Source organism: Palaemon carinicauda, chromosome 22 (assembly GCF_036898095.1).
Source record: "Palaemon carinicauda isolate YSFRI2023 chromosome 22, ASM3689809v2, whole genome shotgun sequence".
Classification (NCBI taxonomy): Eukaryota; Metazoa; Arthropoda; class Malacostraca; order Decapoda; family Palaemonidae; genus Palaemon; species Palaemon carinicauda.
Genome location: NC_090746.1, coordinates 65,662,297 through 65,681,361, shown reverse-complemented (window position 1 = coordinate 65,681,361; position 19,065 = coordinate 65,662,297). Strand labels below are relative to the sequence as shown.

The following is a 19,065-nucleotide window of genomic DNA, read 5'->3' as shown; positions in this document are numbered from 1 at the left end:
TGAACGAAACGTTTATTCTCCTCTCTCTCCCTCCGTCTCTATCCTTCTCTCTCTTCTCTCTTGACTTAGAACCAAAGAGAAGAGCCCAATTATATATCGTTAAAACATATTATTTGCTAAAGGAAAAAACTGAAAGGTTTCCCAAATAAAAAGTTCCTTTATTTAGAATTTAAACCATTTAGGCTAAGAAAGAATGAACGAAACGCTAGAATCGGTTTACTCTTACTGCAACATGAAACCGTGAAATACTCTCTCTCTATCGTAACGATAGAGCGCATGTTGAACGTTCTGAACGTCAACAACTGCGGAGACAAAACTAAACGTTAGCTCATCTTTGAAAACAGTACGAGACTATCAAAGAAATTCTTTCAACAACATAAAATTAAAAAGGGGTATAAATTCTTAAAAGGTAAATACGATATGACGGGCTCAAAGTTAATTAACTTCGGTTCCATGTAAGGACCGCCTACTATTAGGAAAGGTCGCATATAAACAAACATAAAAATTAATTTTTATAAGTTTATAATAAATGGAAAGTTAATCGAAGAGGCCTTAAAGGCGGAGAGATATAAAATAAATAGATCTATAACTTGTTAAGCAAAATTACCAAAAACCTAAACACACTTCCGTCTAAGGGAAGGGTCGGCCATTTAAAAGGGAGAGAGAGTCCATACTCTCTTCGAGTCCATACTCTCTTCGTCACCAAAATTAAATCTATCCAAAACGAGTTCATGTTTTGAAATGAAGATAAAACCCCTGCATAGCGAAAGCTCAAAACTGGAATAGTGTACTTCACCAAAACGTTGTGAAAACAAAACCAGTTAGGGACGGCGTATTCAGTAGGTCTTGCCTGTGGCACGACAGAGGGAAAATTGATTCGTTGTTGACATCGAGTACTTGAGTACCTACTTGACAGATGGCGCTGTTGATATACACCCCCACCTGTATAGCGATCGCTGGCGTATTCCTCCCGTAGACTTTTTCTGTCGGCCAGCAGGGATGCAGCTATATGATCATCGGGTAAGTTTGATATTGAAAAATTGTAAATACTGTTTCATTTATGTCTGTTGCTAACACTAATGTATTAGAGGCCTTAACCCAGTTCTGGAACTACAGACACAGTAATAAGAGCTTGAACAAATGTGCTATAGTAGTTGTAGCAAATTCCTAAGGAACCATTAGAAAGCATTATAAGCTTTTATTATATCACTGATTTTCATGCTAGGTTTTTCTTTCAAGGGTTTAGACATAAAATGAGTTCTCTCTCAGCTCTGTTGATTTAGTGTACTTCTATCAAGAATTCTCATTAAAACTCGAATATTCTAAAATTATGTTCCTTTCCATCATCATACTGTTAATAGTGTATTGCAGTCTCATAAAGAATCTACAAATTATGCCACTTTTCCTTACTAATATCATAGACTCAAAATACAGTCAATGTCACTACTACCAATACATTTAGTTGCTATCTATCTTTATCTCCATGTTACTTCATATAGACTAGATAATGCTAACTAAAATCAACATAAATAATAATTTATGTAATAACCCATTTTACTTGCACGATCATTAAAAGCATTGCTCTGTAAAATAGATGTGCTATCACCTTTGCCACAAGTCAAACATGCCAGGAGGACTTTCAAATATGGAATATCAAAGTACATAAAAGTAGCAAAATATTCAAATAGAATTTTTTAACTTTCACTTAAGTCTAAATGATTTCCCACTGTAAATACAATTAATCAAAACCAACTGACATTTCAGGGATAACCACAATGAACTTTTATATTGCAGTATTCTCATCTGAAGTTCTCCAGCATCGTTGGGCCTGTTTATAGAAGCATTAAAACAGTGCATATATTACTGTACATAGAAAAATGCATGCAATACTTCCAGAGTTTAATGATAATCCTCTAGGAAATGCAGTGGGTCTAATAGCGGTACTAAAATGAACCCTAACAATTTCATGTATGGTTCAAGTACGGCCATAATCTGATACACTACTAATATATTCTATTGTTAAAATTCTGTTCATTTTGATTAATTTTATCGGTAATTTACATTACTGCAACCATACTAAAACTTACTCCTTAAAATCTTAAAACATAAACTATCACGGCTTCCAAGCATTCCCATAACTTACTGTTCTTGCCTTATCAAGGAATAAATAGTCAAATAGTTTCTAAGAACTATACTGGAATTTAAAGAGTATTCATAAGAAATATCCATGAAACCACCAAGGCAAATAGAAATTTAATAAAAAAAAGATGTTCCATAAAACTATAGCAGAATATGGCAGTCAGTTCTCAGATCTAAAATACTCCCTGCAAAAAGACCAACATATCTTAGTTTCTCATCTTTGTTATAAAAAAATTATTTCCTTTCCTATCATAATACAGTACATCAATGGCGACCCTGTAAATGATACACAATCTGAGTGGATCAACCTTTACCTATAGCACTATAAAGATGAAGCATTACTAATAGTGATAAGAAAAAGAGTGCTAGAATATAATGCACACAAACAGAATTTTAATAATAAAATTACTTATTTCTATATTCACTTGGTATTTACATTACTTCACTCTTAATGTTATCTTTTTAAAGACACACACAAAAACATATATATTTTCCATATTCTTCTCATAAAATAGTCCTGCCCATTTAATGCAGTTCTGGAATGAAATCATAAGGCAGTGTAAGACAATACTACTACAGAGTGGGTAAACCTTCCCTTTGTCTTTTGGTCTGGTAGTACTACAATTACAGTCAAAAGAAAAAAAAACAAATGTACAGGTTTAGCGTATCCTATTAGCAAAATTCCTCACCCACAGAAGGGGCTTAAATGCAACACCCATAGATAAGGAGGGTCAACTGTATGTATGTATAGGTACAGTATATGAATATATACATGTACATCTAAATACATAAACATGAGTACAAATGTATGTGCAGACATGCACATGTACATTATAAAAGTTACCATTTCTTGGGGCAGCTCAGGTGATTAAGACCCCTCTACTGTCGTGATTAAGCAAGGCCCTGCAGCAGCACTGATGCTCGGCCCTCTCTGGGAGGCAATGTGCTGTAAAAGACAGCATAATTTCAGATATCTAAGGGATCCCTGCTTCATTATTTCCCTCCTTTGTGTGAGGCAGCTTTCTGCTCGATGGGATAGTGTAATTTGACAAGTTGAATGTTCATGGATACCTTTTTGATGGTAATACTCAGAGTTTAAGCTTTGATGAATCAGAAGCAATTGCTATCCCTGTGAACGATCTGGGCTCCATCATTTAGCTCTTTTAGCAGGGTTTCCATTCATAGAAACCGATGTAATGTTGGTGTATGGCCCTCAGATGACCTGTTTAAAACAACAGTGCTGGATGCATAAAATCACCCGACCATCCCTAGGGAGAATATGTAGCTTTTTCCCACCTGTAGCTACAAACAGATTCTTCACGGATGGTCTGCAGTGTGCCATTTACTTGAGGTATCTCCTGGTGGTCCTAATGAGCACAGCAGGTACTCAGGGGAAATGGAGACAGCCCTGAGGGAGGAGATCATGAGCAAGGTAAAATGTTCATCCTTCCCAGAGGAATTCCGTATTTTGGTTAAGAATTCTGGGATAAACCTGAAGGTCAATTTATTGCAACCTTTTGAGTGGGAGACCAGGTAGAAGACCATGTGTACCTCACCCACTCACCTGCCCGATGCTAGTGCTAAAAGGAAGACTGCCTTAAGGGTGAGGTCTCTGTAGGATGCTTTCTTTCTTCAAGAGTTTAAAGGAGGTTTCCTTTGAAAGGACTGGATCTTCCCGACGTCCCGTTCCGGTGCTTGTAATTGTCAAGCAGGACCCAATTGACCAAAAAGCCTCATGAGCAAGAATCTGTCTCTGGAGATTCCCAGGTTGAGGCTCTTCAGTTGGAAGACTTGACTTGATAGCTAGCACAGACAACTTCTTGACCTTCAGAGGGGATACTAAGAAGTCTGCAGTGACACACACTGAGGCAGACACCAGAGTGATGGCCTTAGCCTTAAACCACATACAGGAGACTGCCCACTTGGAGTGGAAGACTACTGTCAAAGATAACCGCAGACAGACTAACAATTCTATTGCAGTTCCTCTTGAAAAGCCTTTATTTTAAAGAAGGAACTGGATATTCACCATCCATGAAAAGAGAGAGATGGGAGAGTGTTGTAATACCTTTCTACGAGGGTTGACATAAAAGGTTTGGCCTTAAAGGCAACTTTCTGGAGTCATCAACAAGGACAACTAGGTCTGGGTACTGTAGGTACATAAAGACACATTCAACATGTATTAGTATTCATTATAATTATTGTCATTATTCTATATGTATCATTGTATTAGCATTGGTAACACTTACTTATTGTTCCCATGATGCACTGTCTTGTTTGTCCTGATCTCTTACTGATAAGTTATCTTTCCGTTGTTCACACAGACTTTGTATTTTTCTCGTAATAGACATTAAGAACCTAATTTTAAAGTTGTATCCTTGCCCCACCTATTAAGGTTAAGGAAGTTACCAACACGTACATGGCGCAGTGTACTCACAGTGTCGTATTGTAAGAAGTTTCTTTCAAGACGTGGACAATAGGAACCGGTCGATGCCATTCGTGGACTCTCAATTCGAATTTTTCTGTGGTTTTATTAGATTTATTCTATTTTATGTGCAGTGTAGTGATGCAAGTGAACTGTGAAGTGTTATGCAGTGCATTGTGCTTTTATAGTGCCCTTTTTATACCTCCCAGTGTATTATTTGCTGTGCTATTTCAAGAAGCAAGCAAATATTCTGTTGTGGCATGGTCGGAGCAGGCGTAACCACATGCAGTCTCAACCATCGCTGCGGGGTGACTGCTGCTGCCTGAAGCGAGATTAGTGAGTTGCACACACTCGCTCCTAGTTGAACTTTTCTTATTAGTTTTTAATTTTACAGAAGTTCGTGTTTATTGTTAATAATTTTGTTAGAACTGTACTTTTGCTCACTGCACATTGTAATTGATAATGGCCTCGAGAGATAGACTTACAGATCAGTTAGAAGAGACAGAAGAACAGGGACAATTCAGTAATGTGGGTGCCCACAATGTTGATGATGCCTACACCCACAGTGTTGGGGGGAGTGTTGGAGCGCACTACTTCTCCCTCCCACCTTTCTTGAGGCCCCACTATCATCCACTATCTACCTCTTAAGCTACCGGAACAGATTTCCACACTTTGATTAGATTTTTAGAGGAATCTCGCTTGTGTGAGGATGAAAAAGACGAAAGGAAGATGAGGAGAGACAAGAAAGAAAACGTGAAGAAAAAAGAAGGGAACAAGAAATGATTCGCCTATGAGAAGATGATCTTAGAAGAAAAGAAGAAAATGCAAGATTTACTGCCCTCATCCTAACTCTTGCACCCATCGTCCATTCTCATCCAGGTACTCCTACACCTGGCATAGAGGTGATTTCGAACTCCAATCAACCTGCTCTCCAACCTCCACAGAAAGCAATGGCTCAAACGCCATCCCTACTGCAAGCAGATGCAATGTTCCAATTGTTCAGGGAATGGAGAAGTCAGTGGGATGACTATGCTGTCATGGTGGATCTTTCTACGCTTTCGCGTGAAAAACAGATGATCCAGAAGAGGATGTGTTTAACTCTTGAAACACAGCGTGTTTCAGAACACACATTACAAATTTCTCCTTCCACAGATAAGTCTGTAGATGAAGTCCTGGATGCTCTACAATTGCATATAAAGAATTTGAAGAATGAAGTACTTCGACGAAGAGAGTTGCTTAACTGTAAGCAAGTGGAAGGAGAATCTTTCGCCAACTTTTAAGTGAGACTTCGTCGCATTGCAGAAGAAGTTGATTTGTCCCCAGGTAATGCTACTGCATGTGAAGAGACCCAGCTGAAAATGATTATCCTGATGGGTATCCGAGATGCAGAGCTAGTCCAGAAGTTGACTGCTTGGATGCCAATTCTCCTCTACAAGATTTTGTCACTGCCTGTCGATCGTCTGAGGCAGCTAAAAGTGCAACTTCTGCCATACGTGGGCCACCCAGCCAGTTGTGTGCCGTTTCTGCCTACAAGAGAAGTAAAAAGCCAATCGGAAAGCCTCCACTTTCACCGAAGTCCTCGAACCCGGCTGCTTTGTGCCAGTACTGTGCCCGTCAGCACAAACCGGATAAATGCTCTGCTGCCAACAGTACCTGCAAAAACTGTGACCGTGTTGGTCATTAGTCCAAGACATTGAAGTGTCCTGCTAACAAAGTCCAATGCCATCGTCGTACTGGACACTTCGATAAATGCTGCAAGGATAACAAGAAAACTGGTCGTCAAAACAGATATTCAAGCAACGGCGGTGCCTCTTTAGTTTCCAACAAACAACCAGATTCCACCAGCTGTCGTTGCTTAGGATTGCCTTACGCCATCTCCAAGATACCCCAACCTATCCGTGTACTCTTGTCATCTGGCAATATAAGAGTTGTTGTTGATGGGCACCAAAGTGAGTATAGGAATGTGATATCTGGTGTTCCTCAGGGTAGTGTTCTTGGCCCATTACTTTTCATACTCTATACACATGACATGTGGTTTGGTCTAGAAAACAAGCTTATTGCATATGCAGATGATGCTACTATCTTTGCATCAATTTCATCTCCTGAATGTAAATCTGGGGTTGCTTAATCCCTTAATAGAGATCTAACTAAAATAGTGCATGGTGTAAATTATGGGGTATGAAGTTGAATTCTAACAAAACTCTAGGTACGATTGTAAGTAGGTCAAGGACGGTGGCTCCTCAACATCCGGATCTCAGCATCGATAATGTTTCTTTAACTTTGTATGACTTTTAAAATTTTGGGTGTGATTCTTGACAGCAAATTTACTTTTGAGAACCACATTATGTCTGTGTCTTCTTCAATTGCACAAAAAATTGGCTTATTGAGAAAGTCTTACAAGATTTTTGGTGATCAATCTATTCTGAAGAAGTGTTTTAATTTTTTCATTTTACCTTGTTTTGAGTATTGTTCTCCTGTCTGGTCTTCAGCTGCTGATGCTCATCTTAATTTGTTGGACATGAACTTATGGTCTATTAAATTTCTTATTCCTGATCTAGATATTAATCTCTGGCACAGACGTTCAATTAGTTCATTATGCATGTTGCATAAAATTTTTTATAATACTGACCATCCTTTACATTCAGATCTTCCCGGACAGTTCCACCCTGTTCGTAATGCTAGGTGTGCAGTTAATTCTAATAGTCAGGCCTTCTCCATCATAAGGCTCAATACTACACGGGACTCTAGAAGTTTCATTCCAGCTGTGATCGAGTTGTGGAATGATATTCCAAATCTGGTAGTTGAATCAGTAGAACTTCAAAAGTTCAAACTCACAGTAAATATTTTTATGTTGAACAGACTTACATAAGTCCTTTTATAGTTTATATATGAAATATCATTGATGTTTTCAAGATATTTTATTTCAATTTTCATTACTTCTAATATCGTTTATTTATTTCCTCATTCTCTTTCCGCACTAGGCTATTTTTCCCTGTTGGAGCCCTTGAGCTTATAGCCTCTTGCTTTTCCAACTAGGGTTGTAGCTTAGCTAATAATAATAATGAATAATAATACTATATATATATATATATATATATATATATATATATATATATATACATATATATACAGTATATATATATATATATATATATATATATACATATATATACATATATATATATATATATATATATATATATATATATATATATATATATATATATATATATATATATATATATATATATATATATATATGAGTATTATAGTATGCTTTGCACCAACAAATAAATCTCCTGAAGAAAGAAAAGATAAATACCATTAAGAACTGCAGAGTGTAATAGATGAGATCCAAGAGAGATATGAAAATTATGATTGATGACTTCAATGCTAAAGTTGGAGGGTATAGAGAATGTTATTGGATGTACTCTTTTACATCACAAGGTTATCCACAAATAGACATGGACTTTATCATGTGGCAATTAAAAAAATTAAGCAGATCACATGGCCATTAATAAAAATCAAACCTGAAAGCACCCAACAGAAATGTAGATAGAATCCCTAGGTATGATACAACTAAGCTCCTAGAAGATAAGCACAGAAAAACCTTTGCCATTGAACGTGACTGGAGAGAATATTTAGACAGTAAAACAGATAAGGCTAACAAAGCTATGAATTCATGGAGTGGCTATGGTGTAAGAATTGCTCATAGAATTATTAATGAAATCTCTACAGGGGCAAAGAAGAATAAGCATATACCCATCAAAAAGAGAGATGGATCAGTTATAACCACAGAAGATGAAGAAAGTGTGTTAGTGTGTTTGAAGTAGAAGCTATCCTCAAAAAACTCAAGAGAAATCTCTGAATATGATGGAATAACTGCCAAGATGATATTGGCCGAAAATGAAGTGACTCCCAACATACATACAAGATTATTTTGTAGAATGTGGGTGAAGAGGCAAAATCTGATGAATGAGTGCTAGGAATGTGGGTGAAAATGGCATGAAAAGGAGATCTGACTGATTGCAATAATTACAGAAGCATAACACTTACATCAGTTGCCATGAAAATATATAATGTAGCATGCTTATTCTAGAGACTACAGAGAAAGTTTGATGAAAAGCCAAGAGATGAGCAAGCAGAATTTAGAAAAGTTACAAGTTGTACTGACCAAATTTACATTTTAAGACAGAAGACAGAAGAGAAGAAACTGGATGTGGCAGAGATGAGAATGTTGAAATGGATGTGTGGGGTGACAAGAAGAGATAAGATACGGAATGAGGTAATTAGGGGTACCACAGGAGTTAAGAGAACTATCAGATAAGATCCATGAAAGTAGACTGAGGTGGTATGGTCATGTCATGAGAAGAGATGAACAGTATATTGAGAGGAGAGTGATGGAAGGAGAGGGAGACCAAAGCAAAGGTGGATGGACTGTATCAAGGATGACCTTCGATTAAAGGGATTAACCGGTGATGAAGTGTGGGACAAAGGTAGATGGAGAAAGCTGGCCAGAAACATCAACCCCACAGAGAAGTGGGAAAAGATGCAGACAAAGAAGAAGAAGAATAAGAAGAGGAAGAAGAAGGACTATGAAAAAGCCTTTTGACAATGTGTAGCGGCCAATTTTGTGGAGTCCTGCATTATTATGGCGGTCCTCTTAAATAAGAAAATTTGATTAAGTCTGTTCATGAGCATAGCATGCAAAGGTAATGTCAGTGAAGTCCTATCAAATGAATTTCTAATGAACAGTGGAGTACTCCAAGGAAATGTGTTGTCACCTATGTTGTTTATCCTCTATGAATTTTGTAATGCAAAGAACAGTTGGGGATGGTGGAGAAGGATTGCACTGGATTGTTAATAGGAAACTAGCTAACCTAGAGTATGCTAATAACGCTGTACTTATTAGCAGAACACCACAGGACTTGCAAATCTTGCTTACCAGAATGCATGAAATATCACATGAGCTTAAACTCAAGATAAATAGAAGAAAGGCAGATGATGAGAACAGAACAGATGACTGAAAAAAAATCAGAAATGGCTAGGTTAAGTAAAATTTGGAAATCAAATCGCCTGAAATTACATATAAAAATCAGGCTATATATCAGTTTAGTGAGATCCGTGTTAATGTATGGACATGAGTCGTGTTAAGACAGTGAAACCTAACAGATTTTGTAGATTTGAGAATAGGGCTATCAGAAGAATATTGGGAGTGGAATGGCAGGACAGGATTAGAAATGAAACAACTGTATAAGAGAGATTATTCGAAGGCCATATGTGGACGAGATCCCGGTGAGGGTTAGACGGAGATGGTTTGGGGATACTCTTCACACTCCCCAAGAGAGATTAGTTCACCAAACTGGGCTCCACAAGGCACTAAAAGAGTTGGAACACCCAGGCCTACATGGCTGAGGACTATGAAGCGTGAAGTAGGAGATGATGAATGGAGAAGTATTGATTTAAAAGTTCAAGATAGAGACGACTGGCAAAATCTAACCGAGGCCCTTTGCATCAATATCATTATTATTATGATGATGATGATGATGATGATGTGATAATGATTATGATGATGAAACCGCAAAAAACAAAGAACAGCGCGATATTACATATTCTACCAAAAAATAAAAAATAAAATAAAAATACAAAATTATCTGTCACTAAATAGCTGGTAGTGTATCAGAGGCCCAAGCTGCATATAAAAAAGAATAATAACTAAGTAAGAAGTAAGGGTTCATTTTACACCATTTTTACTACCAAAAGCATCTTACTTTCCAAGAAAAATCTTCCTCCAATTCAGTCTGCAATATAATAAAGCACATTAATTTTTATAGGACATGCTAATTTAATCTAAATCAACTATTTCACATGCTTGGTTCTTAACAAAATGGATTTCATCATATTAAGAGAAATAGTTTTCTATCAAAGAATAAGTTTCATTCATACGGTCATAGCCTTAAATAAATCCCTATTTAGAAATATCATAAGAAAATTGTACCGTATGCACTTATTAATAAATAAGGGATTTTGATGAAGGAAAAATCTATTTCTGGGCGAGGAACCTGTGTCGCCCAGTGAAATGCTCCTTAAAGCACCATTTCAAAGGTATAAATACTGCTAAATATACCAGAGAAAAAAGTTGCATGGAATGCTAGAAATATATCCAGCTCGCTCACCCCTAAAGGGTGTCGGTATTAAAACTGGGGCGAGTGATACCACTACCAGAGATCCCTTTCCAATTAGACTTCTCCCTCATCAAAATCCCCCGTTACTACGAGGTCGTTCATTACAGCTACTGCCCCCCAACCACCACCACTACCTATCCTTCTCCCACCATTCCTATTAGCACCCCAAGCTTGGACCAGCCTAGGGTGAGGAAAAAGGAGGGAGGGTTCACTGGGCGACACAGGTTCCTCGCCCAGAAATAGATTTTTCCTTCGTCAAAATCCCTTTTCTGGGCTCAACCTGTGTCGCTCCGTGAAATAGTAACAGAGAATTGGTCCCATAAGCTTGGAAATACACAAAAGTTAATGAACTAAAATCTTTAATATACCAATCTCTTAATTACACCCCAAATCAAGGTCAAAGTTAAGGTAGGGGGGAAAGGGAAGGCAGGTGCCGCCCAGCTTCTTATTAGGAGACAAGGCACTAAGAGGGAAAATATATATGAAGATAGGACCCTGTTATAATGGTTGTGTTAAAACTGGAGGACCCACTATATCATTTTAATCTTGGGCAAGTGGTACAGATTCCGGCTTGGTTCTTTTAATAAAATACAGAATCTATTGTCTGATTCCTTGGGAAATGGTTCCTCCATCCTTTCTAATAAACAAAGTTCCTGAAGGTCTATGTAAATAGTTTTCCAGAATGATAACTGGGCACAGAGATAGATCCTGTGGAAGTGGGACAATCTTCCACGGGGACCATCTAAACTGTGGACCCTCATTCTTTTCTAAGAATTTTCCATCTAGAGAATAAAATTCCACCAGAAGAAAGAAATCAATATGATTTGGTTCTTCAGATAATGCTGAATTCGGATAACCTGGCTCCTGAGGCTAAATTTATCAAAAATAACGTTTTCCTAAGAAGCGCTATATAAGTGCATGAGTCAATATCAGAGTCAGAATCTAGATCAAGGACATCATCTAAAACCCATGAAACTGCGTGAGGGCGAGTTACTGGTTTTAGTCTAGTACAGGCTCACGGAACAGACGAAAAATACGAATCTGTAAGATTAAAATTGAACCCGATCTGAAATATTTTCTTTAAAGCAGATTTAACCATAGTAATAGTATTATTGGCTAGACCTCTTTCCAAGAAAGTTCTGAAAAAGGTAACTGCCAGATTCGTAGTCAGCGTCCGAACCTCTCTTCCAGAAATTGGCTAACTTCCTTACATCAGAATCATTTTCCCGAAGAGTAGAATCTCATACCCCTGACACTAGGGACAATGTGTTAAAAGGGTCAATCTCAGCATCTCTCAGTGCTGCAAATCTCAGATAGTTCATAAAGTGAAGGCACTCTGAATCTGTGAGGAAGCAGACACACTGTGAGATAGTACCATCCGTGCTAACTTGGGTCGGGAATCCGCCGAGATCGTAGTCCTAGTTCCACCAAGATAGGGAACCAGTTGCATTGGCCAATTGAGGGCTACGAGGGCAATCCGACCTTTGAAAGTCCTGAGGATGTCCAGAACTTTCAATAGCATGGTTAAAGGTGGAATCATGTAAATCCTCCGTCAGTTGTTCCAATCTATTGACATGCCGTTTGTGACATAGAGAGTCCAGGTTGGGGGCCACATGACATTGTGGCTTGTGATTGGATTCCGTGGCAAATAGGTCTCCCTAGGGACCGGGAACCTGTTGGCAGGTCCAGTTAAATGACTTTTTGGCCAAGGACCATTCCGACTCCCGTAGAGGTGTTCTTGGTAGAACATCCTCAACCACATTTCTTACTCCCGCCAGGTGAACAGCTGACAGGTGGCAACGGTTCCCTGTTGCCATTGAAAAGATAGCTACCATCACTTAATTTACATGACTTGATTTGGAACCTCCCCTGTTAATGCAGTGGACTATCACTTAGCTGTCTAGAATTAGACTGATATGTTGTTTATGTGACGGGGAAAGACCTATTAGAGTCAAGAACATTTCCTTGACTTCTAAGATATTGATGTTGTCGGAGTGTCACTCTCCACAACTCCTGGACCTATTCGTATTGGGAATAGCCTCCTTAAACGCTTAGGGAGTAATCTAAATGGACCACCAATGTTGTCGCTGGGAATCGTAAAGGTACTGAGTTTGCTAGGTTTTTGACCTTCGTCCATTGTTGAAGTTTTTTCCCCTAGTGTAGGTGGAACCCGAGAAATTTTTACTTGATATTTCTTGTTCTCTTGGACCGCCAAACTCGATTGATATCTTCTAGATTGACTCTCAGTAATGTGTCTGTTACTGAGGGAAACTGGAGTAAACCTAGGACTCTTTCTTGGTTTCTCCGGGTCGTTAGTTTGTCCTTGAGAGATCCTGTTGTGTTTCTCACTATCTACATCCTCTTCTGTGGTGGAATCGACCGCTTGTGAGTGGTCAGGATACATTAAAGACTTAACCACTGGAAGCACGTTGCTGGAGAAACACGGGACTTTTTGAAATTTATTTGGAAATCTAAGTATTACAGAAATTTTATTACTTTGCCCAACGCCTTGTGGCATTCCTTGACGCTGTTGGCCCAGATAAACCAACTGTCAGGGTAGGCCACTAACTGTATTCCTTGAGTCCTCACCTGTTGGACTACTGTCTCCTCCAACTTAGTGAATAATTTGGTCGCTATGCTGAGTCAAAATAGCATCACCTTGAAGGTGTAAGCCCATTTGCCTAGCTTGAATCCTAGGAACATGAAAATAAACGCCTGTAAGATCTATAGAGGTGGTGACGGCCCCACGGGGACAAAAGGTCCTCACCTGTGAAACGGTCAGCATATGGAACTAGTCGCATTGAATATATGTATTCAAATAGGACAGATCTAGGTTACTCTTCGTTTGTCCGAGATTTTCTTAGGCACTCTGAACAAACGTGCTTGAAATTTTTAAACATATTACCTCTTTTATTGCTTTTTTCAGATGATCTCCTGTGTAAAGTGCACTGGTTAGTGGAGGGGGCTGATTTCAACCATCTCCACCTCAGAACTTTCATTACGATGATGTATGCCAATTGCTGAACGCCAAACGGCTCCGAAAGAGGTACAGCCTTCCTCCTACCTGGGGAGTCCTCTATGCAGGAAGGCTCCCCTAGCTCTACTACCTCTCGCATGCGTATTATATCCATGAAACACTCCCTGTGTTTCGAAGGAAGGATGATACGCCGGAAACGCAATAAATGGAGTAGTGGCGGTTGACTTACCCACACATATTGATTTTGTGGCTGGGTTCTTGAGGTGGAAGGCTGGCTCACCTGGGATACTGGCATTGCCTGTAGCACATCATGAGCCTGTGGCCCTTGGAAGGACTGAAACTTCCTTGGTCATCTCCTGCCTTGTGATTGCGGTCCGGTGGGCTCGAATTTTCTTTTTGGAAATAGACCCCACTGGACTCTGAGGCTTTGGTTGACTCCATTTGCTTCTCCGAGGGCGCTATTTACCACGTCCTCCGGGAAGAAGTCCGCTCCCCAGATTGAGGCCTTAAGTAACCTGTTAGGCTCATGCCTAAAGGAGTCCTCAAGTAAGACGAGCTTCTGGCAAGGGCGACCGACCACAGCAAAGTCATATGTATCACACTGTAGTGCGTGAGGCAAAGACTCTGTCAGGATCTTAAAAAAGTGGATCCTCTCGTAGACTAACAAAGTCATCTCCGTCATCGTGGCCGAGTTGATAGATCTACCCAGCCTGGTTCTTGCACCGTATTCTATCTTAACCAGAGTCTGGAAGTCCGAGAAGGCGTTCACTAAACTGTGTGGTAGCACAGTCCTAGTACAGTACAATGACCCTGCCGTGAAAGTAGCTGGTGCATCGATCCAGCATTCTTGGCCTCCTGGGAACAACAGGGAAGTTAGTTCCGACTTCTGTAGTTGCGGCGTGGGCTTGCCTTCCATATCCACCTGTAATGTAAGGCCTACTACCTTAGTGGTACATGGTGTTGGGGTTTGCCCGTCCACCTCGAACATAGTGTATGTATTCTTATGAGGGGTTAACTTGGTATTGACACAGTCCCACTCATTTAAAGTCCGTAACCCAGTCAGACCGAGCTTGCTCGGTGCTCATATCACGGGAAGATGTATTGTAACGAGCCGTTCTAAACGATCGCCGGGAGCTTTGACACGTCCGAAACCACAAACTACCGTTGTTGTGGTAGTCCGGACAGCAAGGATTATCTATCATATTTTCCTGATTTTGCAGTCCCTGGCCCAAACCGTCCATAGACAGCAGACGATCGGCAATTGGACCAAATTGGGACTGGACTACACTACGCAACCTCTCCATGAGCTGGCTCGAGAAGGCCACCGGACCGAAACCAAGTTCCGGCGTCTGCCCCTTTGAGCCTCTTGCTCTTGACCCCTGATGTGGAGGATTAGACCCTGCCGAGTCCATCAGTAGCATAGAAAACGATGATGGGCTGGTTGGGAGTGGTTTGGGTAGCCTAAAAGGCTTGCCCTCTTCGGGTAGAGCCGACCTCATACGTTGTACCTTAGAAGCCACTGAGTATGGCACCCGGTATGAGATCGGCAGACCTCAAGCCCACACGACTGCTGCTGCAAAGCAGTGCATGTTGTCTCCTGACAGCGTGCCATCTGTAAGTCAATTTGATACATGTGTATCATACTTGATTTCGCCGGAAAAACCGGTGACAAATATAGTAAAGTTAAATCCACTGTGGATGGCTCAGCGGAGTCGTAGTCTTTCTTACAGTTTTACAATAGAACCCTAATATTCTGTTTTCCTTCTTCCACCATCTCCTGTCATCCAAAGTATTGCCACACAAAGGTTTGAAACCGGTAGAAATGGCAGCTGGATTAATCTTGGACCAATCTGCCCTCTCCAGAGAGAAAAATTCCACTATGAAACTTCTCTCAACCTTCCATATCCCTACCGGAGTAGGGTGTACTTACAGATGAATAAAGGTTGGGACAAGGAGATACAAGGAAACCAGAATTAGACACACCAATACTGTTGCCGGAATACTTGGTTGGAAGTATGAATTCCCACTGATGTAAATCCGGCCTGTAACAATATAAATTCAAGAACTACAAATCTCTGTCTGGAACTCTCTTCGGAACAATTATGCCGCAAATATCCTGCAATATAAGAAATCAACCTACGGGATCAGAACAGAGTAAAAAATTGTATCTGAATCCGATCAAAGAACATAGAAACTATCTCATAGATACGATTTCAAGTCATCCCGGCCCTCACGGGGCGGAAGAATATCGAAGATGGGATTCCGGGAATAGAGGGATACGCGGTACGTAGCAAGGTTCACACTCAGTCAGACTCGACTGATGGCCATTCATGACTAACCGAGAAGAGAGCACTATTTGCATCGACTCACAGATCATGAGAGCTCTCTCTCTCTCTCTCTCTCTCTCTCTCTCTCTCTCTCTCTCTCTCTCTCTCTCTCTCTCTCTCTCTCTCCCGGCTGTCTCCCTTCTCTCCTTAGTGTATAACTCAGGCCTACTTCCCGAGGTTAGGGTGCGGCGACTAAGAATTCCACCGAGTAATATAATATCGTATATGAATACAAAATTAACTTGTGCCAGGAACCCCAGCAGAGATCAAACATGATAAAAGTATATATATTTATATATATATAATAAACTAAAGAAATTAAATTCCGTCATGACACCCAGCGGAAAATAGCGTGCTTAATCTAAAGGAAATACGAAATAGCATTAAAAAACATGTTACGCCTCCATCATGAAAAAATAGTCTTTATTATGAGTTCCCAGCACACGGGATACCCACCGGGGTAGGGAGCGTGAGCAAGAAATGACAAGCAGACTAGAAACAACCATCGAAGTCCATAGACTCCGGAATGCATGAATTTAAATGAATTACTGTAAACCTAATGACAGGAAGGGCGAAAATAGATACCATTGTGGCGCCGGAAAACATGCGTAAATCCGGAGCAAAAACCCAATGCTACGCAAGCAATGTGGTGCCGGAAGAAATGCGTCGCTAAAAACAAATACTATGTATTAACTCTAACATAAACTATAATCTCCGTCGCAGCCCGTCTCCCTCACGAACCAACCATCCATAAAATTACATTAACAAATATAGGATAAAGTAAGGTATCAGAACAGAGTATGATGTTTGAATCCGATCAAAGAAACATAACTACCATTAGTAGATATGATTCACAAAATATCGCGGCCCTCCGGGACGGGAGGTATTAATAACACGGATGGATAACCTGAGACAAACTATAGACTCCGTCGCAGCCCCTCTCTCTCTCGAACCAACCATCCATAGCATTACGTAACAAATATAGGGTGAAGTAAGGTATCAGAACAGAGTAGGTTGTCTGAATCCGATCATAGAAACATAACTACCATTAGTAGATACGATTCACAAAATATCGCCCTCCGGGACGGGAGGAATAATAACACGGATGGATAACTTGAGAGAAAGGAGGGGGGGGGGGGTAGGCGAGGCGCATACGCTACTCGCGATGATGCAGTGAGCGAAAGATCCAGTCCCTACCCTGGGTGACTTCCCATTCTCTAAAAGCACGTGACCTAAGCCTACCCCCCTATGTAGGGAGAGGCGTAAAGGGGGAGAGGACACCCAGGGGGAGGAGACTGGCTCGAAATCATGTGACCACTGTGATCGGAGGGGGGGTGGGGGTACACCGTACCTTGGCACTGTACTACCGTCCGAAACACAGAGGGAAACCTGATGCGAAGCACGCAAACAAAAACATCATATAATGGCAGACGTTACAAAATGAAAAACAATAAAATACAATGAAATTCAATAAATAGGCTAAATCGGCATATTGAGAAAATAGGAGAATAAGGAACACGGCGTAAAAGGAATACAGTAATAGCAAAACTTTCCAATTTCGGGTAGTTGCCGACTTGGAGAGGAAACTATACCATTTTAACAAAACTTAGTCCTCCAAAATCTGGTAAAATACTGATCTCGACAGGCAGGACTAAAATTAATGAAAACGCGTTCCGATTCCCCGTAAAAACTCAAGAAACCAAGAATTCTCGTAAGAAAGGCTTCCGACCGAAGCCGCTAACTAATGTCCAAATAGCCTAATTAAAAGATAAAATCATGCCAAAACATTGAATTAGATGTCCATAACACAAAAATAAGACTACAATTAGTAAAAGGAACGAATAGAAAGTCTTACAAAACAAAGAGATCCCGAGGAAGCGACACCAAAAGACCGCCTACACACCCGTAAGGGAGCGTCAACAAAGTGGCTGAGATAAAACCCAACAAGGTTATAGAATGAACGTGTGTCGCTACCTAGAAATCCCAAACAGACAAATATAATACTCAATTTGGGAGCATGGATCTCCAAAACACCTGACATCTTCACAAACAAGATAACACAGAGCTACAAAAAACACGTCCGAACGTTCACGGGTGCTAACAAGGAATGGTGGGAGAAGGATAAGTAGTGGTGGTGGTTGGGGGGGCAGTAGCTGTAGTGAACGACACCTCGTAGTAACGGGTGATTTTGAGGAGGGAGAAGTCTAATTGGAAAGGGATCTCTGGTAGTGGTATCACTCGCCCTAGTTTTAATACCGACACCCTTTAGGGGTGAGCGAGCTGGATATATTTCTAGCATTCCATGCAACTTTTTTCTCTGGTATATTTAGCAGTATTTATACCTTTGAAATGGTGTTTTAAAGAGCATTTCACGGAGCGACACAGGTTGAGCCCAGAAAAGGTAAAATTTCATTTTAAGGTATGAGAAAAACAAAGATTTACCTGAAATAAAAATAAATTGAGAAAAATAGGAAGCTCTAATTCATTATAAATAAAACAAACTACGTTAGGAAATTTAAGTTAGTGGATTGTAATTATGCCCATGCTACCGATGAAATACATCAAATAATCCTTCAGCCTATTATCATGCTTCATTTACAGGAAGTTTTTATAACACCTCAATTCAAAATGGAAAATAATATCAAAAGATGAAGGCTATTAGAGTCTTGTCAGGAATTGAACATAGCTTCTCATTTCATGCAGCACCATTATCCCTTGCAAACTAGCCTAAGAAAATTAGCCCAAAGATGGGTCAAACCCGGAAGTAATTAGCAAAAAGACATATTTAGTACCATTAGATCCAAAAATTTCTTGTACATTACTCACTAAAAGCCTCACTTCATAGCTTTTGGTGAAAAAATATAATAAAGACAAATGGGAGATTTTCACTAAATGCGCGAGTATGATTTTTTGCCATTATAGAAATGTGGCTACTCTGGTTCAACAAATTCCAATTCATTTGTTAAGAAAATCTTAATGAGGTTATTTTACAAGACATTTTCAGTTAGAATGAGT

At 39.9% G+C, this 19,065-nt stretch overlaps 1 protein-coding gene across 1 annotated transcript in view; it reads right to left on the bottom strand.

Moving 5' to 3' along the window:
• Nucleotides 1-19,065, bottom strand: part of Vps13 (vacuolar protein sorting 13C) — a 469,226-nt gene that overhangs the window by 275,964 nt on the left and 174,197 nt on the right. Inside the window, exon 23 of the mRNA XM_068346310.1 lies at nucleotides 10,333-10,362. Coding sequence (XP_068202411.1) covers nucleotides 10,333-10,362 — 30 coding nt within the window. The remainder of the gene's footprint in view (nucleotides 1-10,332; nucleotides 10,363-19,065) is intronic.